This window comes from Aulostomus chinensis, chromosome 16 (assembly GCF_037954235.1).
Source record: "Aulostomus chinensis isolate RoL2024-O1b breed Wild chromosome 16, RoL_Achi_v1.0, whole genome shotgun sequence".
Lineage (NCBI taxonomy): Eukaryota > Metazoa > Chordata > Actinopteri > Syngnathiformes > Aulostomidae > Aulostomus > Aulostomus chinensis.
The window spans coordinates 24174940-24201584 of NC_141335.1; the positions used below are offsets into that span (position 1 = coordinate 24174940).

The 26645-nt window shown below is 42.9% G+C and overlaps 2 protein-coding genes across 3 annotated transcripts in view; one reads left to right on the forward strand and one right to left on the reverse strand.

Moving 5' to 3' along the window:
- Positions 1 to 26645, reverse strand: part of macrod2 (mono-ADP ribosylhydrolase 2) — a 439675-nt gene that overhangs the window by 347393 nt on the left and 65637 nt on the right. The window lies entirely within an intron of this gene.
- flrt3 (fibronectin leucine rich transmembrane 3) lies at positions 753 to 11134 on the forward strand. The gene is made up of 3 exons (XM_086180882.1): positions 753 to 1038; positions 5907 to 6609; positions 7587 to 11134. The coding sequence occupies exon 3, from the start codon at positions 7629 to 7631 to the stop codon at positions 9579 to 9581; it is 1953 nt and encodes a 650-aa protein (XP_086037008.1). The 5' UTR covers positions 753 to 1038; positions 5907 to 6609; positions 7587 to 7628; the 3' UTR covers positions 9582 to 11134.

Sequence of the window (26645 nt, forward strand, 5' to 3'; positions counted from 1 at the left end):
TCATCAGTAGCATGGACATAATTGCTAAATTGGTAAAAGCGGATCATAAAACAGCTACAGCGGTCTTGAAAGTTCAGTAAATGACAACTTTCCTGTAATATAGCCTTTAACACCAGGAAAAGACACGTCACAATACACCTGTATCCTCTCAAATCTCATATCAAGATATCAATAGAGTATTGATATATTTCCCAGCACTTGTGTCTGAATAAAAAAATTATATTTGCAACTGAGACAATTGAAAAAAAATCACCATATGATCGATACTAAAAAAATAAATAAAAAAAATCCCTGTTAGACTCAACAATGAGCTGACAAAACCTCATGCTGACTCAAAACAAACCCTGGAGTAAACAGCTCGCATGTCTCGCTTCCTCATCAACATGCACACACACACATTTCTGACTTCTCCCTCGTCCTCAGCTCGTGAGCATTGCTTTCCAACCGGCGACAACACTCAACTGCTCGTCTCTCTCTCTCTCTCTCTCTCTCTCTCTCTCTCTCTCACACACACACACACACACTCACACACACACACACACACACACACACACGACAAGGATGTGAATCGCTTTTCCCTTTCTTCCACTCCCCCTAGTGTATCGATAGGACACTGCATCTCTCCTGTATGCTTCTCCAACACTGAGAGAGAGAGAGAGAGAGAGAGAGAGAGAGAGAGAGAGAGAGAGAGAGAGGCCCCTCCTCCAGATGACATCAGTGCTCTATTGAGGCAAAGCTAGAGGCAAACACAACTCCACATTTGTATTGGGATCTATCCGTGCACCCATGTCCCTGCACAGCTTGCAGATTGTGAGTGTGTGTGTGAGGGAGGTACCAGTAAACATAGCTGCTCCAGATAAAACTCCTAATTGCTCCAGTAGCCCTGTGAGTCCAAGGAGACTACCTGGATCTGAATTTTAATCCGCATACTCTGGACTGGATTAATTTTTATTTTTGTTTGCTCCCCTGTTGTGAACCCCAATCTAAGAGGATACCTGTTACTTTTCCATTTTTTGGGGGGTGGGGGTGATTTTAAAGGTAAGTGCTGGTGGTCCTGTTGGGAGTGCATCTTATTTTTTTTCTTGTTTTTTGGATCTTCTTTCTGGCTGAAGGACTTTTAATTCGTACTTATTAATTGGGTTTTTTTTACCTGTTCGTTTGTTTTGTTTTGCTTTTTAAAACCGACTTCACCATAAAGTCTCACAACCGTAAAGCTTCCAAAGTACCACACAGAGCGTGTCCGTTTACGCACGGCAGCAACAACCAAAAAAATGGAGCTCAATTTAAGAAAAAAAAAAGGCAGTAGAATGTCAAGGCCCTCCATCATGACTGCAACTTGATGCTCCGATCCTGCGCTGCGCCCATCTGCAGACCCACAGCTCTGCCGCTTCCTCCCGGCGAGTCACGAACAGCCACATTTGCGGCTCCGCTCCAAACATGTGAAAAAGCACGTAGAGCAACAGGGACGCGTCGCTTCTTCTGCTCCCCGCTGCGGGAGCTGTTGATAACGCGAAGCATTCGAGGGGTGGGAATAAGCGATAAAGAATACACAAACTTGATGGGATTATCGAGCCCTGAGTGATTAAGTACCGGCGTCGCACCCCGTTGAGCATCTCGGATTGCGGCGCACGTCCTGCGGGGATGCTGGACATGAAGGGACAGCTGGAGAAACTCCGCTAAAATGGGTCTCCCGCGTCACTGTCTGGACGACTCGGGCCAGCTCCTGTTCATGTCCCCCTGCACGGAGCGCTGCAACTACTCGCTTTGCTACAGACGACGAGGACGCCCCTGTAAGACACCAGGAGGGCGCAATAATGAGGTCCTGTGAAAATGCGCCAAAAATATATCAAACTCCAACATATTCGGACAGAGTTGAGCGTCACATTCAGCTCAGCCTCAACAAAATTTGAGAGCTACAGCTCTGAATTAACTCTCATCAAAAGATAAAAGAATAACAATTTTCGCAAAAAAAAAGGCAAACCTGCTTCAGATCTGAATGAATCATTTTACTCCCATGCACCTTGAGCTGGTGCACGCAGGCTATTTAACGTGAGTGTCTTATTGGCAACACCAGCAGCGACAGTTGTTAATCCAATTTAACACAGCCCTTTATCTTCAGGAGACAATAAGGTCATCCAGGCTTGAATAGTAACACGTACATAAGCTGCAGTATGATTCACTTCGGCTCCAATTCCAGTCAAGTCGGCACAAATTTCACTCCATTTGCAAAATAAAAGCAACTGTAGCTTGTGTGTGTGTGTGTGTGTGTGTGTGTGTGTGTGTGTGTGTGTGTTGATAGACAAAGAAATAAATAGGCAGTTAACATGGTAGACAGGAGGATGGATCCAGTTGTCTTCACTGATGACTGCCTGAGGCGAACATCCCCAGCCAATAGCTTTCAAAGGGAATTCACATTTCAGATTAACAACTAACCAGGTCACTGCAGACAGAATCTTACGTTGCCACACAAGGCAGGCCACGAAATATGTTCCCAATAACGAGAACTTCATAATGACACAGTTCAGATTCTGTGGGCCAAATTCGCTGCGTTTCATCATTTATCCAGTCACTAAATAGCCTCAGTTTCCCTCATAGTCTTGAGTTGAATCATTTCAGATTAGTTACCCAACATAAAGGTGAAAGTGTAAATGCTGCAGAAAACACATTTGGAAGCACCAGGAGTCAGGGGAAACAGTAGATGGGCCGCAGAGAGCTCGACAAATCCCTGTATTGTGGGTGGGTGTCTGGCCCTTGCTGAGATGGACTCTGTGCAGCTTCACATGAGTATTCAGTGTTTTGCTGTTTGCTTGTCACATACACAACTCGCACACATCTTGCAGTGCCTACCACCCCCATGTGGGGAAAAATCATTGCAGCTGCTACAGATCTCTCCTTTCAGCCTGTTACAAAAGAGACCCCCGTCTGTCCCGGGCCTCTCTAGGCTCTTAATGGGCCGGCAAAAGTATCATCTGTTCAGCCCATCAACAACAGGAACCCACATACCAAATCTGTGAAGATTGCTGCTCATTTTGTCTTCAGTTTAAATGTGTTCTCTGTCCTTGTCGATTCAGTTGGCCACAAATGTTTCATTGTGTGTCAGCTCCACAGCAGGCCGAAGCCTGGCGCGGTGACACACTTCGTAATATACTAATCAATGCCACAAGCTTTTAATGGAATATGAACACTGGAAAAGAAGAACCTCACCATGGGTCCTTAGAGTTAAACGCTTAAAAATTCATGTTTCTCAGTACGTCGTTGGCTTCTTCTGCTTACTAATTTGCACACTGCACATAAAACACATTTTCAAGGAAACTTGCAGTAAATATAGTGTGTGCAATCGATCACAATTCAAAACTAGCATATAGGTTGAAAATGACTCATCAAGAGCAGATACAAACAACATTGATTTCCCATTGGAGAACTCTACTGTGGTTCAAAATTAATTTCAGCACTCATACATAATTTAACAGTCAGCCATTACTACTTCTACAGCCCTCACCCATACACGCAGCCATATTATTCTGTATTTTACACAAGTAAAAGTCATTATAATCTGTTGGAGTTTTGACAGGCATGAAAATGTTTCAATTGGAGCCTTTCTTGTGCTGTGTATGTCTCGGGGGCACAAAGTCCTAGGCTCCGTTATTGCAGACTAATGTGCATTTATGCGTGTTGAGCTCACAATGGCTATCAATGTCCAGCTTTGTGTGGGCATCTCACGCTCTCTACTGAAAGGTAACTAGCTGTACTTCCACACAATTTTAGCAGGATGCTCAATTTAACTTTGCCAGTTCAGATTAAATGAAGCAGAAACCACTTTGACTGCTAGAGGAATCTCCTGTCTGGCAGGCGGAGCTTATTAGGACGATGGAGAAAGACATCCATCACTAGAAATGTTTAATCCGGCCTCTGTTGCTCTCGAAATGATTGTGAGCATGTGAGGGGGTACATTCGCGCGAGTATCAGTAAGTGCGATAGGAAAAGCGTGCAAAGACGACCGAAATTACCTGAAGACAACGTTTTACTAACTCTGTTGGGGCTACAAGGTCCACATGCTTGCCTTGAAGCAAACAATGAGAGGGGCCACTTCCCTGAAATCTGATGAGCGTGGAAAAAGACACCAAGCATCCAGGCCGGACTGTGCTCCCTGTAAAATAACCACGATTTGCTTATTGGTTCAAAGCACACAACTGATAAATCACCCGCAAGAAATCAAACACAAGAATGTTGTTTGGGGGTTTTTTTCTCCTGCAGACTCTTTTCACACTGGTGTAAAAGAAAACTAACCCTTCCTGTCGCCCTTGAACTGGTCTAGATCCTGTTTTCTACACAGGAGTGGGAGGGACATCAACTGGAATGTAAAAGCTCATATACGGGGATTTTAATGCAGAGAATGAGCCTGTTAAACAACCCTAAATGCATCATATTCACAGAAAGGTCTGGCCAGGTTCTCTCGATAAGACTGAAATGCAGAGACAATTACTGTCTCTTATGTAACGCTGAGATTCAGGACTACACACTCAACAATAGTCAGAGGATTTTGCAAGAAGGTGAACAAGGCTATTTAAAATTGAAAAGGCTTTACTAAGTGCTGCATTAAAAGTTCAGCCCAGCAGACAGACAGCACATATCCCTCTATCATCTCGCCATTTTCTAAAACTCCATTACAGATATTTTTCTCCTGTCACGCTGTTTTATTCCAGACATTTATTAGAAGTCACATCGAGTGCTTTTCCTCCGACTCTTAATTTACTACTAATGTAATACTGGACGGAGGCCCGTGTTCAGAGGGAGGAGAAGGAGGTGCTTGTATTAGACAGCATCTCAGCCATTGTAATTGACTTGCAAGTCTCTCAATCCCTCAGTCCTCTCTTTGTCATGGTACACAACTGTTAGCTAGCTTGGGCCATTGTTCCTAATTTACCTTTACGTGTTTTACAGCACGCAGTGGCAGCAAGCAGGTCACTTTATAGTTACATATAGGGACACAAAGCTATTGTGCAGAAGAGAGGAAACAAAACATTTGCTTTGGGAAAGGAAATTCTATTTTTACTTACAGCAACCGTATTCATAGCATGTGAAGAGAGGAGAGTGAGGGGAGGGTGAGGGGTCACGGAGGAATGACAGGGATGGATGCAACAGCCTTCCTCGTCTTCATACGAAATTTAAATGGGCCTCATTTGTCATGAGTGCTATTTAACAACGTGAGTAGTTCCGTTTGCAACGACTGGATTTGCTCTCGATCTCAGCTGCAGCATCTACTCTCGCCCCGTTTTAAATTCAGCACAGACTGTTTTTCTTTTCTCTTTTTTTTAGATAAATATCGCAGGACAAGTTATCTAAACACCAAAAGCTCATTTAAGCAGTGAACTGGACTGAGAAGGGCATATAGGAGCTCCACCCTCAGCCATTGTGTCGGAGTCTAGATCAGTGTTGTCTTTTGTATGCATAGACATTCTTCCTTGTATCACCATAGAAAAGAACTGTGGTCTTGATTTAGAGTAACAGGCTGCAAAAAGGTCAACAGGCACCATCATAGCCAAGAAGGGAGGTATTTTTAAATCCTGTTCACCATGCAGGAGATGTCACATTTCAGTATTAAACCTTACTAAACTTTATGTGCTTCTTCATCATCAATTTCGCAGTAGTTTTAACACTAAAGCAGTGGGTAAAATGTTGCATGTCCAGGGGTTTGGAGAAAGATGTATTTGATTATTAATTCATAATAAAATAATGGAAAGATGAATTTGTGATTCACACGAACAAAATTGTACTCCAGTTATTTAAATCCAAAAATATTTTTTGCTCATTTTGAACAATTCCTCTGATCATCCAATCACCAAGGTCTTATTTTGTAACCACTGAATGTGATGACTGAACCTTTCTGTCTTTGATTATTTTTGCAGATCATCCCATGTGTGAGGAGGGCACAGCATGAGTCAAACTCCAGGTGCATGAGGGAGGCTGAGCCCCAAAGGATAAGCAGCACCATCCCCTGTTTACCTTCTTAGAGGAGAGAAGAACGTTAGTTATCTGTTTCAGGAAACCAGAGCCCTGGATTAATGTGTATACAAGCTCAGCAACGGAGCAGAGGATTCTGGTTACCTGAAGACCTGGAGTACACAAGTGAACAGGCCTGGGTTGAGCCTGTGGCGTAGGGGATTGGCATGGCTCAGAACAGCTTTGTGTCAACTCATCATGCATGCCAGGCCTGATTGCAGAAAGGAGCCTTCGCTAAAGCTCTCGCACGGATCTCTATACTGCACCCAAAAAATCTCATTCACCTTTATGGCTATTGAGCTTGACAAATTCAACACCCATTAGGATTTTTAATATTAGCTGGGACTGCATGCTTTGTCCATGAGAAGGGATGCTTCTTCTACAGGCTTATCTGCCATGGTAAAGGCATTGAAAGCATGAGCCTCTGACAACACAGAGGAGGTCATCGTCCAAACAAGGATCAGCTGAACAAACGCTGACCAGGTCGGGATATCACCAGAAACCCCGCAGACAACCTTTTCTTTTCAGAGAGGATAAGACCAAATTCAAGAGGGGACCTTGATTGGATATTTGGTGTCTGGAAAGGATTTACCACATTGTATAAATCAGGTATGACTAATATGGATGGCTTTGCTTCTCTCCACTTCACTGACCACACAACATTTTCTAATGAGATGTGCAGGAAGAGAGGTCATGACAAGAATGTATAATTAAAGCAATAAATCAGTATTAGGCTAATTAGAAAGGAGCTATGCATCGATAGTGAAAAAAGACAGACAACCAATTGGCACCTTCTGCTTGACATCACGGTATGGATTTTGAGATCTATAGTGTATTAATTATGAAAATGTATATTTTGGTCCTCTGAAAAACTACATGGAAACATTTCTATCATATCACAGTAACAGGGAAGTTCAAGTTCTGTGCAAGAATAATTGAAGCCTGCTGACCAAGGGACTAAAATGATGCGAGCGTGTCCTGCTCGCATCTCAAAGTCATTTACTGCTTATGTCATGACACAGAAATTGATCTGCTTTATTTTCTGTGAGAGGCCAATTAAAAGCACAGAATTCAAAGGGCAAAATGCAATAATCTAAGAGGGATTAAAGAGTATGTCGGTTCCACAACAGTTCATTAACAAAGCCTGACTTTGTTCCCCCTTGTGCTTGGAGGCAATGAAAGGCAGCCTTGAGATACAGAAACATATAAACCAACGTGAATGCTATAGCGCTTCACGAGTCCGGGCAAAATGTTACGACTCAGAATGCAGAAGTTGAAATATTTCTTATGAAAAAGGAAACAAAAACAGACGTGATCGATTGTAAATTCAGGTTACATTTAAATGATGTAATGTCAACTAAAAAGCAAGTAATTAATAGCATGTGTACCCAATCACTTTATTTTTTACTGTCTGGCAATCCTAATGATCAATTCATATCAGTTTTTCAAATTGATTATTTCAGCAGTTATCTAATCCAGAAAGTGCTGCAGGCAGCATTTCAAACACCCAGCAATTATGAGAACAGGAATTTGGCTCTCCTTTTAAGGCCATGTGCATTAAATGTACCCTTGTGTCTTCTCCCCAGGGGCCCTTGAGTGATTAGACTGCCAGGCAACACAGCTTCAAGATGGTGCATCAATGCAAGGCCTTTATCCTCTTCCTCATCAGGGTGGGACTGCTGCTGGGTCTTGCTAACCCCCTGGTGACCTCTGCCTCATGTCCCTCAGCCTGCCGCTGTGATGGGACCTTCATCTACTGTAATGACCGTGGCCTGACTTCCATCCCTACTGGTATACCCCTGGATGCTACAGTGCTCTTTCTTCAAAACAACCGTATTAAAAGTTCTGGCATTCCCACAGAGCTCCGCAGGCTCACCAATGTGGAGAAGATCTACCTTTACTGCAACCATCTGGATGAGTTCCCCACTAACCTTCCTCTTGGGCTTAAAGAGCTTCATCTTCAGGAGAACAACATTCGAATGATTACCCATGCCTCTTTAGCCCAAATTCCCTACATTGAGGAGCTTCATCTGGATGATAACTCGGTATCAGCAGTCAGCATAGAGGAAGGGGCATTCAGGGACAGTAATCACCTAAGACTGCTTTTTCTCTCCAGGAACCACTTAAGTACCATCCCTTCTGGTCTACCCATGAGCATTGAGGAGTTGCGCTTTGATGATAACCGCATCTCTTCTATCTCAGAGCAGTCTCTGCAAGATCTCATCAACCTAAAACGACTAATCCTTGATGGTAACCTGCTCAATAACCGGGGAATTGGGGAGATGGCTTTCATCAACCTGATCAACCTGACAGAGCTTTCGCTAGTGAGGAACTCCCTAACATCACCACCAGCCAACCTGCCAGGCACCAGTTTGGAGAAGCTGCAGCTACAAGATAATCACATTAATCGCGTGCCGCCCGGTGCTTTTGCCTTCCTCAGGCAGCTGTATCGCTTGGACCTGTCAGGTAACAACCTGAGCAGCCTTCCACAAGGTGTATTTGAAGATCTGGACAACCTCACACAGCTCCTGCTACGCAGCAACCCCTGGCAGTGTACTTGCAGGATGAAGTGGGTGCGTGACTGGTTGCGGTCATTGCCTTCAAAGGTGAATGTACGGGGCCTCATGTGTCAAGGCCCCGATAAGGTCAAAGGCATGGCGATTAAAGACTTAACTACAGACATGTTTGACTGCACAGATTTGGAACTCATTTCCATATATGAGACAAGCACAGTCCCCAACACTTTACGCCCCTCACAGACCCAGTGGCCCTTGTTTGTGACTAAAAGGCCTGTAGTAAAGGGGCCTGACATGGGTAAAAATTACCACAGCACCACCACCTCTTCAGGCAGAAAGATCATCACCATCAGTGTGAAGTCAAGTAGTGCAGATACTATACATATATCATGGAGGGTGTCACAGCCCATGACTGCCCTACGGCTCAGCTGGCTAAAGCTGGGACACAGCCCTGCCTTCGGCTCCATCACCGAGACAATTGTGCAGGGGGAGAGAACAGAGTACCTGCTCACTGCGCTGGAGCCAGAGTCTTCCTATAGGATATGCATGGTTCCCATGGAGACCAGCAACATTTACCTGTCGGATGAGACCCCTGTTTGCATAGAAACAGAGACTAGTTCTCACAAACCGTACAACCCGACCACAACTTTAAACAGAGAGCAGGAGAAAGAGCCTTACAAAAATTCCAGTCTGCCTTTGGCTGCTATCATTGGAGGGGCTGTGGCACTTCTGGCAATAATCATGTTGGCACTGGTGTGCTGGTATGTCCACAGGAACGGGTCACTTTTTTCCAGGAACTGCACCTACAACAAAGGCCGCCGGAGAAAGGACGACTATGCTGAGGCTGGCACGAAGAAGGACAACTCCATCCTAGAAATTCGAGAGACTTCTTTTCAAATGATTCCTATAAATCACCTGCCCGTGTCCAAGGAGGAGTTTGTGATACACACGATTTTCCCACCTAACGGCCTGAGCTTATACAAAAGCCCACATAGCGAGAACAGTATTAACAACAGGAGCTACAGAGACAGTGGAATACCAGATTCAGACCATTCCCATTCATGATATTGCACATGGACATTCGTGATGAGTGCGTGACTTAAAGTGGCAAGACTTTTACACAACACTGGATCTATAAGACTAAGGAAGCAATGTTCTGTACATTCGCCATATAATTTATATTTAAGGACATTTTATGAAGACTGAGAACGTTCCACTTGCAGGCCATCACTGAACGGTCAGTGGGTATTGTACTGCAATTCTATATTTTAGGGATTTGTAGTAATTTGTACTGTATTTCCTTTGCTTAAGGTTATCGACCAACTAAATGAAACTCTGTGTTCTACTGAGATATGATGACTTGTCAACTGTGAAAGTGGGTTTTCATTGCTGTGTTGAACAATCAGACTTTAGAAAACCTTGTAGTATAAGCACAGGTCATTCTTTTCACTTTGTGGCTGTCTGTAAAACAAAAAGGCAAAAAAATGTCATAACGTAAATTAAGGTAAAGCTGATCAACTAATTTGTGAAGCAGGCATGTTGCCCTCAAAGAATGAGTGGCCATTAGCTGTCTCAACATACTACTGACCAAGAGTCTTGCTCTAGTATTCACCCAAAATAGAGTACAAAAAAACTAAAGATGAGGTGCCATGCTTTATTTCTCTACTTTGTTCAGTGTGAAATTTTTGGTTTGCAAGAAGAAACAGCAGAGCAACCTAAGCAGGGTTTCTGTGTTTCCGATAGGATTGTAGGCCACAGCACAGGGCAGATAAAGCACACTGACCTTACGGAACTTTCTGTTCTGCAGAACAAGTAGACTGGACAGGCTGACACAGAGAACCCCCCACTATCTTTATTTGTACAAGCCAACAATGGCCAAGTGACAATGGCGGCATTCTTTAGTACCATGTACCATACGTCATTGTAGTCACCAGGCCGAAAGAGACAGTGCAAAACATGTTGGCTTTCATTAGAACTACCACAGTGTCAGCAAATCTTTATTATGACTATTATTTTGTATCATTTTCAAAGTGAACACACATATGTTGCCACAATTTGAAGTCAACTGTTCTTTAACATTGAAAACCAAAGTGCATTGTATGCCCTTTGGCCAGTCTTGTATGTGCCTTGATCCAATGCTTATTGTATTTAGCTTTTTAAGAAACCAGTGACTTTTTTTCATACACACTTGAATATGAAAAATATTGCTCATATTACAGAATAAAAGTGGAGAAAAATAACACTGTTTTTTCTTAACTTGAACTTAACTCTCAAAATAGTACTTCAATGGTTTTCTTCAATATCTTTTATCACTTCTACTAAAAGAGAAATTTAGCTGTTTTCTTTTTGACCTGCCCTCAGTACAGATGATAATTGACACTATTTTGTTAATGGATATTGGATTATCAATTCTGCCCATTGGCCCGAATCTTTATGGTTCAATATTCTGTGTGGGATAAAAAGAAGGCTTACACAGGTTTCCAGAGTCAGGAGAATATTTACAGCATTCATTTTCAGTCTACGCCTCACTGAATGATGCTAATGTTAATATTACATGGGATATTTACCCTCAGTAATGGATGTGCTGCTCGATTGGGAAGCAGCGGCAATGGTGCGTCAACAGTGTTACATATATGGCATTCCTGGAATTTAAGGCCATGTTGCATAGAAAGATTTTTCAGTATATTACTCACTTTATAGACATGACAATGAGTAAAGGTTTTATCTGTCTCGGTCTTCCTCTCCACCATGGCTTCCTCTTGTTGCATGTTTCCAACATCACATCTGCATGAGGTTTATGTCACTATTCCCACTGTACGGATGTCAGTAAAAAAGGAACAGAAAATAGTAACTGAGAAGCTCTGAGGCATGTGATTCTGATGAATAGTGCAAGCAGGTGTTCAAATGGAACCAGTTCTTGATTCCCTATAGGACATAGGAGACCTGTTTTATTCATTCAAATCTAAAATTGCTGTCTAGGGTCAAAATATAAAACAGCTTGAAGATAAAAAGCATAACCTGCTGCATTTTCATCCATCAAGAAAGGTATTAACTCCGAAGTTTTAGATCATAGCCTGAAAAACCCATCTTCCCTTCCAAGACATATTGAACTCTTTAACAATAACTCAGATACTGTTCTCGAAACCCAGTTTTCCACTCCATGAGCAGTCTGCAGAGCAACATCTGCTTCAGGCTGCTGTTGTTCTTTCGTGCGGTGAAGCTATGTGTGACTTATCCAATTGGCTGGAGAGAGAAATATCACAGTGGAATAGAAAAAGAGCTGTGGAGAGATTGGACTCCAGGGTTTGATGAAACTCCTCAGCAGCAGGGCGAGGGAAAACTAATGACGAGCCACCATATGGAAGGTGGTACAGACAGACCCTGCCGGGGGTGCCCGTCCCTGAGAGGACAGAGTATATACACTGCTCCGGGCAGCACACTTAATAACACGGTTGCAGTTCACTCAAGCAAGGACTCATGAAGAGGTACATACAGGATGAAAAGGCGGTGAAATAGCCTATTAAGCCATTTTACAAATGCATCCAGCAGAAAACCTTACAGAAAAGTCACTCGACTCCAGCGCTGACTATACTATTACACAAAGCATTCAGTCTGTAGCACAGTAAAACACTCCATATCCACATCCACACACCCACATGCCATTAAAACATTGAAGGCTTTAATTACACTAACGGGAGCAACTAGAAGCTGCAAAAGTGATTCAAACCTTAAGTATACACTGGTGCTGCCCTGTACACCAAATATATATCAAATTAGCTTGGAATTAAAGTAAACAGATGTTTTAATTTAGAGTACTGAACACAGAATGTTTCCATATGGATGCCGGCCATATTTTGGTTCTTTCGATGTTCAGGCTCTGTCTCATTTGGGTGAGGAAGTTTCAAAAGTTGTATGAAATACTTGGTTGGTAGTGCAGTGGGTGCAAAGCTGTTGTGTGCTCACGTGTCGTCGGAGGTCTGAGAGGTTCCGAGTCTAGAACAAGAGGTTCCAGTCAGACACAGGGAGAACTCCCAAAAATCCAAAATAATAAGTAATTTCAATTAGATCATCATCCTCCTGTACGTCAGAGTTCACTTGGCATTATTTTGTCCCTTGTGTTCATGCGCGCTGCAGCCGGCCTGCTTACAGGTAACACTGCCTTGTTGCAAGCTAAAATGCATAGATACTAAATAAAGCTCAGTGTAACACAGGAAAATACTTTTTTTTTTTTTTTTTAATTTGTTCACATGTTTTCACCATTTTGTACGAAAAGAATATGCTGGAGCCTCAGTATTATATGTGGGTGTGATATTGAATATACACTGATAAATTAATATCTGTTTTTGCTGCACAGACGTTTCACGACAGACGCTCTTCCTTCAGTACGCTTCAGGCCAAAAAACTGAATCAATCACCCACAGATTAGAGGGTTGTGAGACAATGAATTATCTTAAAAATAAAATATAATAGATAAAAACACATATTTATAAAACAATATTGGATCCATGAAACCAGAAAAGATCAAAATGTCACCGAGCAGTCTCTTGTAAAAAGATAAAAAGGTATCGCACATTTGATATTGGTTTTCTCATAAAGAAAGTCTGGCTCTCCAAATATTGGGAAATGGAAAATTGCTGCGTTGCTTGAGAATACATCCTTTTGTCTAGTAATATGTCATATATTTTACAATGTTTCTAGCTTTATTTTTGAGCCTGAGAGTGTATGAATAAGCTCACACAGCGAGTGTTATTAATGGGCCTTTGGCTGAGTAAATCACTCACATGGGACTGAAGTATGCCGACCACTTCAAAGCTCTGGGAACGAGGAGGTGCTCTCACACTTTCTTTCACCTTCGTGATAAATGACACTTTGGCCAAATGGTGAACAGGAGCGTGCCATTGTTGTGTCTTTCACTGGAAATAAGACATTGAACAAAGCAGCTTTGAGCAATTTGGGTATTCCAAGTATGAAACTAAATTGATGAACCACACCGCTGACGACCCCATGTGACCTCGCATATCACTGACGACCCTTGACCCATCTGTCGCTTTAAACAATTCCTTAATCACTGCCATCTTTTCACTGAGGTCAGACAAATCTTTATACAACACAAGATGCCACATGCATTTGTCTCCTGCGTGACACGCACATGGGACAATTATATTTGTCTTGTGTGTAACCCAGAGACGAGGACTAATGGGGGCAGCTGCACTGTCTGCCCCGGGGTGCTACTACTTCTTTTGCAGGCTACTGGCCACGCAGTCGGTCACATTTGCATTCCTATAGATGCTTGTATCAAAGCGTCCCTGGATGACCTCCTCGTGACCAGTAGCTGGGCATGCTTCTTTTCCGTCAGCATCATTAGGATCAAAAAAGCGTGGGTCATGTGACCCTGTTACTGATTAAAGGTCAATGAGGTCAGGTCAGAAGCAGTTGAAGGATCTCAAGAGGTGAATAATGCACACACACACACACACACACACACACACAACACACAGCCAGTCATCAAGAACTCTGATAGGCAACCTGTCTACTTTGATGATGCTCTGCTATGGTGAGCCACACCCCCCGCACCCCCATCCCTCGTCACAAGATTTCTTAGCTTCAGAAAACTCTATATGCACAGGCCAGATGCTAAGATAACGGTTTAACTGCCAGAGCAGCAGAAGGGTTTTCATCCTGAGTAGTTCAGCTGGGACTTCTTAATGAACTGTACAAAATATGAGACATTTCTTTGTTTGGACTCATAAAAACAGGAATGTTCCCATAGCTCAAGGCTTCTTACATGCTTCACAATCAAAGGGTTCTGATCTACAAATAATTCTACACGGAATAAAAGCCCCATGCTCCACGTTAAACACGTCCACACGTCCAGAACAAAATTACGATGTTCGCCTGCGGTCACAGGCTTTATTGTCTCTTCCAACTGTAAATTTTGAAGCGAGTGAGTGAGGAATGCAAACTGTGGTCATGCGTTCTCACACATTGCAAACAGCGAGATCTGGTAAAGGCAACAGGTGATCTTCTACTGAACCCTATGTTACCACGAGTCTGTGTCATGAATCAGCAACACGGGTGACCGTTAACCTGGAGAACAAGAGCGCTGAGGGAACTAAAACCCAAGCCTCAGCAGTTTGAAAGTATTTATCACTTCCTGCTTTCATGTTTCTTTACTCATATGAAATCAGTTTGTATAAAACAACTGGGTTATAATGTTCATTTTTCATTTGATCGGTTTTAAAGGGTTATTTTCACTTATTTTAGGGGGTTTCATGTGTGTTGAACAGAACAGGCACATACTGGCAGCTATTTCTAATATTCTTTTTCTCTTAAATTCATATAAATGAGATGATGAATATTAGATACGCCTGAGTAAATCCCATGTAGACGCTGAAGTACAGCCTTCAAAATGGCAATTACAGTGGATTGACTCTTCCTGACGTTCTAAATGAAACAGAGTGACTAAATGAGTCTCTGCCACACAGAAAAACACGGGGCCTCCACAGGATCAGCAGTCTTTGTCGTGTCTGGACAGTAGAAGTCAGACTGGCACATGTCTGTCTTTGGCACATTACATGGATCCACGGTTATTTCTGCAAACATGCTTGTTTGTTGTTTTCCTGAAAGTCTTCTGTCATTTGTGGGTAGATTTTCTAACAGACGAGAAGAAGTCAAAACGGTCGGCCTTAAAGGAAAAGGAGAGGAGGGTCTGGAGTTCAGGTTGTGTTTGTCACTCGTTCATGATCAGATCCGGCGACGCGAGTTGTATCCTCCCTCACGTGAGCGATTTTTCACACATCTAATTAACCCAGACAATCATATTTACTGACAAGTTTACTGACAAGACCTACAGTCGCCCACCCCCCCCACCCCCATGGACGTCTCAAGATTGGCATGAGACGTTGTCTCTCTCATTCGTAGGCACAGCGTGTTCCCACTGTAAAAGAACAGAGTGGCAAAAACAGTGTGTCTGCTGGGAGTCGTGTCAGTGAGTGATGTGCTCCAGTGTCAGGGAGTTGTCCCCTCCCCTCAGTCTCTAACCAGCCCCCCCCCACACACACACACACACACCCCCATCCTCCAGGCCAGGACCATCTCAGTCTCTTCACATTACTCAGTGACCTGAAACCACAGGGCCAAAAAAAAAAAAAAAACCTAACCAGATCCTCCGTCATCTTAATGAATCCAATTTTTTGCCTGAGAGCACAAGGCGTGCACATACATCCATCGCAACTCTAAATTATCTGACAGTAATGCAAATTAACAAGAGCCGCCACCATCAAGATTGTGTCACCCCCACAATGGCGGACAAAGACACACATCTATATCACTGTATGAAGACAAAGACGGATTCTACACCCCAAAATATACGAGTCAATAATCTCATTTAAAGTAACAAAAGCAGACGGCCTGATTGGTGTTCCATTACACTATGAATTATACACAATATGTTATGAAAATATCCATATAATTGACTCTGCTCTGTGGCAGCCATTAATTCCTGTCCTCCATTAAGTGGTTTAAATGATCTTGTAAGAGGCCATACATCTCCTGATGCCCTTTCTGAGATCAACACCGCGTCCCCCCTAGCACTTAATAGACCCTCGGTCCCATTCCACTGTGATGCAAGGGAATTATCGTTTCATTACTAAAGGTTCTGACGGCTCCAGCGTGTCCACTAGCACCAGCAGATGTACAGTTCTGCAGGAGGACGCCAAAGCGTCGATCCATCCTCTTCTCTCATTTATGTTAAGCCAGCTTTAAATGTCGGAACAGTCTTTGCATGCCAATGTGGTTACGTCCGCAGCTCATTACTCTCAGATGTTGACAGCCTAATCGCATGCAAGTTCAGCCCACTTTGTGAACCTAAAGCTCGCCACAGCCAAGTCATACACGATGGTGAGCCAAGGTTCTGGATCTGCAGCGCTCGCATGCACCCGTATTATTTGCTTTGCATTTGGTGGGGAAACAAAAGACAGCAATCTGGCTTAATCAGCTCACCAGTAATGGCAGGAAACTGACACAACACAACAAATAACACGGATGCTAAAGAAGGCCAGCATCCTTTAGATCACTTACACACTGAGAATTTCACTCTCCTGCTCAGAAGTAAGACTGAGCACAGTGGAGCTCAACTCTAGATCGTCTGACCTTCAGGCGAGAGCTGAGTCTATCTCACCACAAAAATCCATCAAGCCTCTCATTCACAGAGGCAGGAGCTGCTCTGCACCTCAGCCAGGGCTACCACAAAGACATTTCCTCAAGGGTTGCAATGATTTGGTACTCCTCCAAGAGGTGGCAGAATTCAGTAGTGTCAGCATCTTTTAGGATTGTAAATTCAACCTGTCACTATTCATCACGCCACCCAAAGGAAAACACAGCCACTTCAAGGCCTCTTTTTTTTGCTGTGCTGGAGCACTTCTGACATAACACCACCGCATTGCAGAAAAGCCACAACATGTCTGACCCAGCGTGGGCTGAACCGTCGCTACAGGTTTTTAACATTTCATAAACTCAACAAAGTTAAAGTTACACTTTGCAAACTCTTGCAGGAAGAGCTGTGACATCGCAGGGTTTTAAACATGGTTAGCAGGCTATCCAGCTCTCCACAGCATAGAGAAGTGACAGCAGTGTCATCCTAACTATACAAATTATACACACAACACTTCAGCAGGTCGAGACACTGCAGTTAGACGAACCATCCGAACACACACGGGGACAAAAAGTTCAGAGGGAAAAGTTTTGGGGGAGAAGCCACCAATGGTCAGAGCAGGGGGTGGGATGTGGGATTAATTAAAAGCTGCTGTCACTGTGGCGTGCTGGTGACACGCAGCCACACGATTACGGAGATCTCCGGGTGAGAGGAATCTGCCCCCACAACTCATTTCCTCCCCACTGAGGCGAGAGCAAAACGGAACTGTCTGTTGTACCAAATACCGGGAACCATTTTTCATTTAAAGGAATCTAAAACCCTTAGAGGAAGAAAGGGGCAGGGCGAAGCAGGAGGATAAGATAGAAATGGTTTTGTTTTTGAATAAAAAAAGTCAAATGAATTTATTTCAATCCAGTGTGGTGGCGGCCGGGGGGGGGGGGGGGGGGGGGTCAAAGATCTAAGCCACTGTAATCCTAAGCTTGTGCTGCTTTAAACCTGCTCAAGTAACAGGGCGATATGTGTGTGTCTCTAGACTCTGTGACACACATGAGGCTTAAACCAACATCTGGCAACGCCACCATATCTAACTTTTCTTGGGAAGCTTTGTAATCCCTTTGTTCAGAAGCAATTATTACATCACAGGACACATCTGAGGCAACCACTCAGATCTAGTGCTGTGATGACCCGTCAATTAGGGGACAGAACATTAAACGGGGACTTCTGATTGTTGATGATTTATTGACTGTAGCGGGCATTTTTTTTCCCACCCTTTTAACTGACGTTCTCTGTACTGCACGAATCGTTCATCATGAAGTACCCCAGTGATAATCAGCGATGACGGTAACTGGAGTTGTTGTCACTCCAAATCAGGAAAGGTAACATTCTGGATTTCAAATTGCACAGTTTAGAACCATTACAATTCAATGGTCAAAGTGTGAAGTTTTTGACTTCATCATCCGTAGCTGAGCAACTTCACGACGTTCGTTAAACTGGAACCTATTAAAATAGTAAGATTGGTCCCAACTTCACACTTCATAGACAAGAAGTAATTGCTGTATTTTACTTTTTAAAAAGGGAATATTTTTCCTCATTACTGTGTATTTAAATGGTATTTTCATCGATAAAAAAAGAATATCAATACAAACAAAATAAATTAAACAGGTTATAGGTAAAAGAGAAAACATAAACCATAGGAAAGTTAGCAAACATGTGTTTCATGCCCGTTAATTAGTCTGCCTGATCCCATGTTCTCCTTTCACAACCTACAAATTATTTTAAACATATTCTCAAAATTTTAGTGAGGTGCAACATTGCAAGAACCACTCTGGTACAGAAAAACACATGCATGCTGTTGTAGCAGCGACAATCATGACACATGTTGGCTGTTTGGTTAATTATTGCCTGCTGAAATATAGATATAGATATGAAGATATATGAATATATATATATATATATATACACACACACATACATACATATTTATGAATATATTATACACACACACACACACCTTTTTCACGTTCTAATAGTTATGGCCGCACAGATCTGAATTTTGAGCTTATTAAATACGTAATTCTTATTCCAGGTGAGCGTTCTGGTGAAAAACAGCCTCGACGTAGATGAGGAACGTAGCGAAGAACCTTATTAATTCTCACTTCACTCACCCTATACAAGGCAGAGACTGCATGTACAAATATACCAACCGCATTTGTACATTCTATTGATACAACTATTTTTTCCACATGCATTTCTCCTCCTACTCAATAAATCACAGCGAGCGAGCACCTTACACATGAAAGATCTTCAGATAGAAGCACAAGGCGTCTAATTATTCATCTTCTTTAATAAGCTCTCAATTCATTAAAAGGAAAACTTAAGCAGAAGTTTCCAGTCGTAGCAAGCACTGCTGGGAATGCTGGCAGACCCATTCCTCATTTTCTAATTATGCCGGATTATTATTAGCTGGAGACACAACAGAGGACCAAGACATACATTGATGGAAGTAGCGTGCTAATGAAATCAAGAGATTACGAGAAGCGCATGTTGAAGACATGATGTTATTATGGGGGGGCTGGTACTGCGCGCTGCAGCTCTGCAGGAAAACACAATAACGGACAGATGTGCAAGGTTATTTGTTTTCACTGTGACAGTGTAGAGCTCGAGGCAGGCGTACATACATCCCCTCTGTTGCAGGCTAGCAGCATACGGCCAAATGTTCCCAGACTGGTGCTAATGTGACAAGGGTGATGCCTTTTGTGTAAAGTCACCCGAAGTTGTCAAAGGTACCACGAGCTTGGTCATTAATCACCCGGTCGCTTGCTTGTGTGTATACATGACACAGGGGCAGGGTTGCAATGGAGAAGGGGGGGGGGGGGGGGTGTCGAGCCCTGTAACATGGACTCTCACCCCCAGGAGCCCCAGTGGACTTGAATGAAGAGGTCCCGCACATTCACAGTCACCAGGTCACTAATCAAATTATGTTGATAGCACACATGACAAGAGAATCCATTTAGCATCCCTCCCTCACCGCTATTGTCTCTTTGCCAGGGCATCACTCTGGTCTGAGATAAATAAGTAACCCTTTTCTTCTCAATTTATTAGAATTCCTTTCAAATGAATGGCATGCCTTATGAGAGAGGCATGAATTAAATCCAACAATGAGAGTAATTTTGAACCTCCGAGTTGTCACCGCAAGAAAAACTATCCACATGCAAATCAGCAGTATGGGCCAGATGGTCACAGTTTTGGGGCAAATTCACTTCGTCAGAAACATGTCACATGATAAATATGGTCCATACATTATTGGACAACAGACAAGAACAAAGCACTGGTGTGAGATCTGTCCAGCCATCACTGGAGGTAATAATTTGGTCCCCTGAGGTGACTAAACACAACAACCTAGCATGTCATAGAGGACTGTGTATGTGTATGGGTGGGTTAGTGGTGGTGATCGGGGGGGGGCTTTCACATACTATTCAGGCATACGCCACCGCCACAAAGGGATCCTGTACCTTTGATGTGTAACATTTTAATTAATCCCGCAATGACAGACTGGATCTGGCCAGTTATGTACGTCTTAGTGCTGGGGTGGGGACGATGAGGAGACCGCGAGGAGTGAGGAACGTGGCGGTGGGGTTAATGCCAAACCCACCCAAAGGCACAACACAGCGAGCAGCAGGTCCTCTCTCCGACAGGTGCTCTTTCTGAGGTCACCCGCCAACTCCCTAAACGCACAAAGCCACCGTCTGTCACCACAAATCTGACCCACATGGCCAGAAACACAGACACACACATGGCCTCGCTTGACTCCGCTAAATGCTGTGAATATTTAATGAGGATAATGAACCAAACATTTACTTATGGTATGTCTGAGGCTTTCATTCAAGGACAAAAAAAACTGTACCAGTTGGTGGTTTGCCCGCTCATTTTTCCCAGTCCTGTCCTGAGGTGCAGTTAATTCGAACGGCTCTAATGTGTAATTGACAGAGTGTAGAAGATGTATTATCGCCATTGGTTTCTTTGCTTTAGGAAATTTGTCATCTCAATGACCACTTGAGCTCACATTTCACACTAAGCAGGATTTGAATGTAAAGTTGGTCATACATCTAACCCATCTAAAGAAATCCTTGAGAAATGCAAATCTTCTTTGAGGATGATTAATTGAAACGTTTGTGACGGCCATTGTTTCATGCCCTGGAGTGGGCCGCGGTGGGTGATTGCATACGCTGGCAGTGAAACTCATTGCAGGCCTGCTTGTCTATGCTTAATCATGTCCAGGCAGAATACTAAACACTGTGAAGGTGAATACTGCGACCATGTCCCAATGATGAAATTGCATTTCAGAGTCAAAATGAGGATCCCTTTAATCGATATAAGTGAAATAAATGCATGAGAATTTGTCTTTGTGACAAATTTCCTTAGCGTAGAGAAAAGTTCCACAATCATTGCAAACACAGAAAGTATAAGGTCACATGCTAACAGGGAGAGCGAGACCAACATGTATATGAGCAACAAAATAAATGAGTCTATTAAACCCTTATGTCTTCCATACAAACCACCGAATGTAGAACTACTCTGTCAGATATTACACATTTCATTGTGTTTATGAGAAAAATGGACACTTTACTCATCAGCGCTATTATACGACTAAATGTACATGGGTCATGTGATATGAGTACTTCCCTAGAATCACTGAATAATGACAACAGTTAGCGACACGCGCTACGAGTGAGTTAAATAACAGGTTATCTGATCTGTTAAGTGTTCCAGCTGGATACAACTCATGATTAGGTGTTCAAAAAGAGAAAATACTAGCCTCACACCCCAGGTGCATCAGCATACATTTGTTTCTCTGTGGAGGGGAAGTTCTTTGTATATTTTATGAAATTACAAAACAAAAAAAAGTGTGTTTGAAAAGCAAATCAGTCGAGAAGAGACAGATATCCAGCAGCGTTGGGTAATTGGAGCCTTTGATTCCAGTTCTTATCAATCCTCCATTTTAATTCAAAAATGGTTTAAAAAAAAAAAAGAGGTCTAGATGGGACTAAAGTTTATTCACCAAGTATTTGATTTGAAATCTGTGCAGGCGATGCAACAGGCTGCGACTGGCTAACGAACTTACCAGCTAACGTCACGTCACAGAATGTGTAGAAAAACCCTATTTCTCTCTCTCCTATCTTACCACCACGCCTGGGGTTGGGTATCATTTGGTTCCCACGTGGAATTTCAGCTGCAAAACTGCCTGAATATCGGCTGGATGCTTGCCCAAGACAATGAGCTTCATTAGATGCCCGTCATTGAGGAGACAGCAATTAGCAGGTTTTAAAGCAGATTGTAGAGCCTGAAAAGGCGTAAAGCTTCTTCATTTAGCTGTTGTGAAATGAGAGAGACACGGAAGAATGTCTGCGGAGAAGGCATCTTTTGTTCAGAAGCTCAAGGGCTCCAGTTTACAATACAGGCAGAGTGCTCCTTTCATACCACCAGCAGTATTATAACCTCACACACGAGTAAAAACAGACAAAAAGCAAGCAAAAGATAGAGAAATGCAAACTAAAAAAGACAAAATGCCAGAAAAGGGGAACAAAAAGTAACAGATCATCGACCAGACAGAGAGGTTACACTAATCCTTGTACAAATGGCACGAGTGACACGGTTTAATGAGGTGAAAGAAACCTCAAATCATACTTTGTTCAACACCAGTACAAGTACTTCAAATTAAACTACAACTCCTCCAAGACAAGAGAGACCCCTCATTTAAGGGTATGACAGCATCTCGTGAATCCCTCTTTGATTGACATCTGCAGGATAAACAATACCAGCGGCAGGGTTCTCATATGTCTGAGTACAAACAGACAGATTGGGTATTTCATATTTCAGATTCCGTTTATAAAATAATCATGCATCTGAAAATGCTAGCAGGTCTCAGGCCAGCAGGCCATAGCCAAGGTTAAAAGAAAATAGCCTCAAAACAAACAATGAGATTGAGATAATTAGAACAGGTTTATGAATCTTGAACTGGAGGGCATCTCTTTTATTTAAGGGGCGAACAATTGGGTTTTAAACAGTTATAGATCCAGGAACTTTGAGTCTGTTAATATATTTCGGGTTGGACGGTCACTCAGAGGATATTGTTCGTATGACGTCTACCCTCCAACTGCAGGTAGGATAATGATGTCCCGTTACATCATGGATGCGCCGCTCTGTTAAACACGTTGCTCAACACTGAGACACAGATGACTCCCCATCTGTTTGAACATCGCAGTGATACAGGCTGGCGTCTCGTTCAGGAGGACACCATCTTTGGCTGACCATGAAACGTACAGACAGTATGCAAACAGCATGCCAAGTAAGAAGAGAGGAAACACTGTAGCAGAGAGGAAGATCTGGTACCACAATGGGAAAAACAATTTAGGGCTGCAGCCCTGCACAGTCTCTCTTCCCCACTCCACCTGTCAAGGCCAGAGAGTATTTGCACAACCTTCCAAGGCATTTTTTTGTTGTTTGTTTTGGTTTTGTTTTTCCCCTGGAAAAGCGAGCATGTTGGTGTGTTTGTGTGAATACAAGTGAGCACACACTTAGCTAAGGTGAGAGGATGACAGAAGACGCTAACAGATACAAACACAGAACCCAGGAATGATACGGCCCCCAGTGACAAAGCACCAAAAAACTGAACCACACAAAACGACAAGAAAACACGCACGCGGCGTTTTACACCAGAAGCAAAGTGTGATTAAAAAAAAAATGTGGGCACAGCGGACACAGGATCACATCTCTAGTTGATGTCACTCTGGGCTCACCCTCAAAGGCATATAAAAGAACTACAGTCATAAATCAAACCCCTCAGAAATGGTGATAGCAGTAGGCTACCATCATACTTGATTTAAACAAAAATTAAATCAATTCTTTCATTTCACTTTGCATGTTCTTGTATTTATTTAAACACTAAAGTTCAATGTGGAGGGTGAAACGGCGGAGATGAAAAACATGACAATTTTTCAACCTCTAAGAACTCAGAATCAGACAGTTGACACTTGATATCAAACAGTACAAACACATGATATTAGCTTTGAGAAATATACTTGAATTTTACTTGATAAAGTGAACTTGAAGGGTACTTTTCTGTGAGGGAAGTTTCCCATTTAATCCCTTCATTACTCCTTTATGTTCAGACCTATTCAGTAAGCTGCTGAGATCTTCTTTTACCAGAGAATGAAAAGAACTCAAAAGGTAAGAGAGCAGTTGACCTGGTTTCTAAGGATGACATTGTGTTTCATGAATGAAGTTACTCACTGGGCCTCATCAGAGTTCGTCATAATAATCTAAACGTAATGAAACATATAATTAACGCTGGCGCACTTACGTGTCAGGTGTTAGTTGAGGGAGGATGTATGATCCAGCTTTTAAGTGACTTTGTGAGTTTTTGGTGACATGATTGCAGGCATTAGAATTTCAGAAGTGAGCACTCCAGCATAGCAATTTTTTTTTTTCATTCTACTGACGCAAAATGGTCAAACAGATGAAGCAAAATCTTGTTGGGTCAATAATGGATATTGGTAAACACATATACATGAAACTAACTTTAGTTTAATTAGGATGAAGACGGGGAATGCAAACAAAAGCCTATATTTATAGTGATCAGTCGCTTTAAGTCGTGATGAAAACAAGCTACGTGAAGTGAGTGCTGTTCAGAGTCTCTCTTGACAACAGCGTATAATTTAAAAGTGAATAAAGACATAAAGCCACAAATGTGAGCCCATCCAAAGCTTGCAGTGAAAGCACTGAAAAATGGGTTGTTTTGCAGGCTGCACAATGACATTTAGATACTGAGTATCTGAGTGAGTGGATGCATGGCTGCAGATTTCTGTTGAGCTTTCTTTAATAACAGGTTGTTACTTGTGTGCCTGTACGGTTTTACTGTGGGATTGTTTTTTTCACACCCTCCGTCTGAGTGCTGTGTATTTGTATGGTTCAATGTTAATTGAAAAAGTTTTCCTCTCAAATTTGCCATTGTTAGCGCCTTTGATAGTTTTGATACTTGATGAGGAGAAAAGAAAATGTTCTCAATACAATGAGCACTTCGGATTTCCCCATGAGGTATTGTGCAAAATTGCTTCTCATTATTAATTTTGTGTCCTACGATTCTGATGGTATGCGTGTCCAAATGAAGCCGCTAATGCTCTGATACAGTTAAGATAATCTACCTGATGAGATCATTTTACAATCTGGCTTCATTTTAGCCGATGAGCTTCATTAGTCTCATTGTCCAAAATGGCCCTCAAACTGCATGGCTAAATGGTTATCAAGCCGTAAGAGCCATGCCGGGACCGGTACCACACACCATAAACCACTGATATTAATTAACATCGGTTGTTCACAGATTTTATTGGGTGATGCCTTTTTAATTGACACTTGTCACAGCTGACGGATTACACTGCACTGCAGGAGGGCAAAAAGACAAATTAAAGTCAATTGGTTTTTAAAGTCAATTAGTTTGAGGCGGCTTGAAGGAGGAGTTGTCTGTGCGGATGAGAGAGGAATGGTCAGACCACAGGAGCTGGTGTTGGAGCAGAAATCCAGACTGGGGCGGCCAGAGTCTGCCAATGTGAGATAAGGCTAACACAGAGAGTGTGGCGCTACCCTGTACTGTTGCTTTGGAAAATGGAGTGGGGAGAAAGGGCCGGGGTCAGGCCTGCAGCGGGATCAGTTTTAAGAGAGCTCTATCCCCAAAGAGGCCCTCTGATATGCGTAGAACAGGCAACTCTTGTTCTTTATTTACATTCTTCTTGGATCGGCTGGCATGAATTATGGAGTCTATTTTGGTTTGAAAAGGGGTTGAAGAAGAGGTGGGCCAAGATGCAAGTGAAACTCCAGATGCCTTGAGCCCCAGAAACCCTTGTTCCTGAGTGCGTTCTCCTGAAAAAAGCCAGGAGGACAAGGATGAGAGCACCTCTGGCCCCAGTGAGAGCATTAAAATAGCCTCTCCACAGCAAAGATGGCAACCCGTTAGCTTGAACACGCATTGAATGCACATTAATCAGTTACAGTTAATGCTCCCTCAAAAAAAAAAAACTACCAACACATACAAAGACGGGACTGTGCCACTCTCTCATGATGAAATATCCGGCATGGAAACTTAAAGGACTCTTTGATGGGCTCAGAAACCCTCGAATCATTTCTTCATCTCAAGTGTGCACTCCTCATCAAATGCAATACTGTCACATCGGGTAACAGGCTGGCTCCACACCAAGGGAAAGTCTAAAGTCAGTAACTCACAGTCTGAGAAGAAAATAAAGTCAGGCCTGTAATTTGTCAAAATTACGATTTCAAAAATTCTTTGAAAAGTTTGAATGAGGCTTTGGCTATAACAACAGGGTGCTGGCCTCCTAAACTGAAATATTTGGGCCTGCTGGATGAAGCACAGATAACAAATCCAGTGGTCCTGCAGAAATGCCGAGGTGAAGTCTTGGATTTTCTGAGGATTTTCCTCTCAGAGGTTTCTTGTGAGAGGGGGGTGGCGTGGCTCGGAGGTAGAGTGGACATCCAGAAACAAGAGGGTCGCTGGTTCGATCCTCACTTCCCCCAGTGACCATGTTCAAGTATCCTTGGGCAAGACACCGAGTCCCTACTTGCTCCTGATGGCCCTGCGATGGACTGGCGACCTGTCCAGCGTCTGCCTCTCGCCCAGTGTCGGATGGGACAGGCTCTCTTTGAGTTCAACAAAACACAAGTCGGTGAAACGCCAGCTATGTGTTGCTTAGTTGATTGGTCGCAACAAAGCATCACCTGGACGACTTTCTGCTTGTGGCTATCATTAATCACAGTCACACTTGATATCATCATAGTTGATCATTTATCTGAGCACAGGTGACCAGCAGGGCACTGGTGCTGCTGTCAGTGTTTGCACGGGGGACAGCAGAGCTGAGCGGATCACAGGTAAGACTTTTCCTGGTTTGACTAGTTATGATATGTAATTCTAT

Excerpts from the sequence above, each read along its gene's own strand:
- flrt3 (XM_086180882.1), top strand. The coding sequence starts at position 7,629 with ATGGTGCATCAATGCAAGGCCTTTATCCTCTTCCTCATCAGGGTGGGA.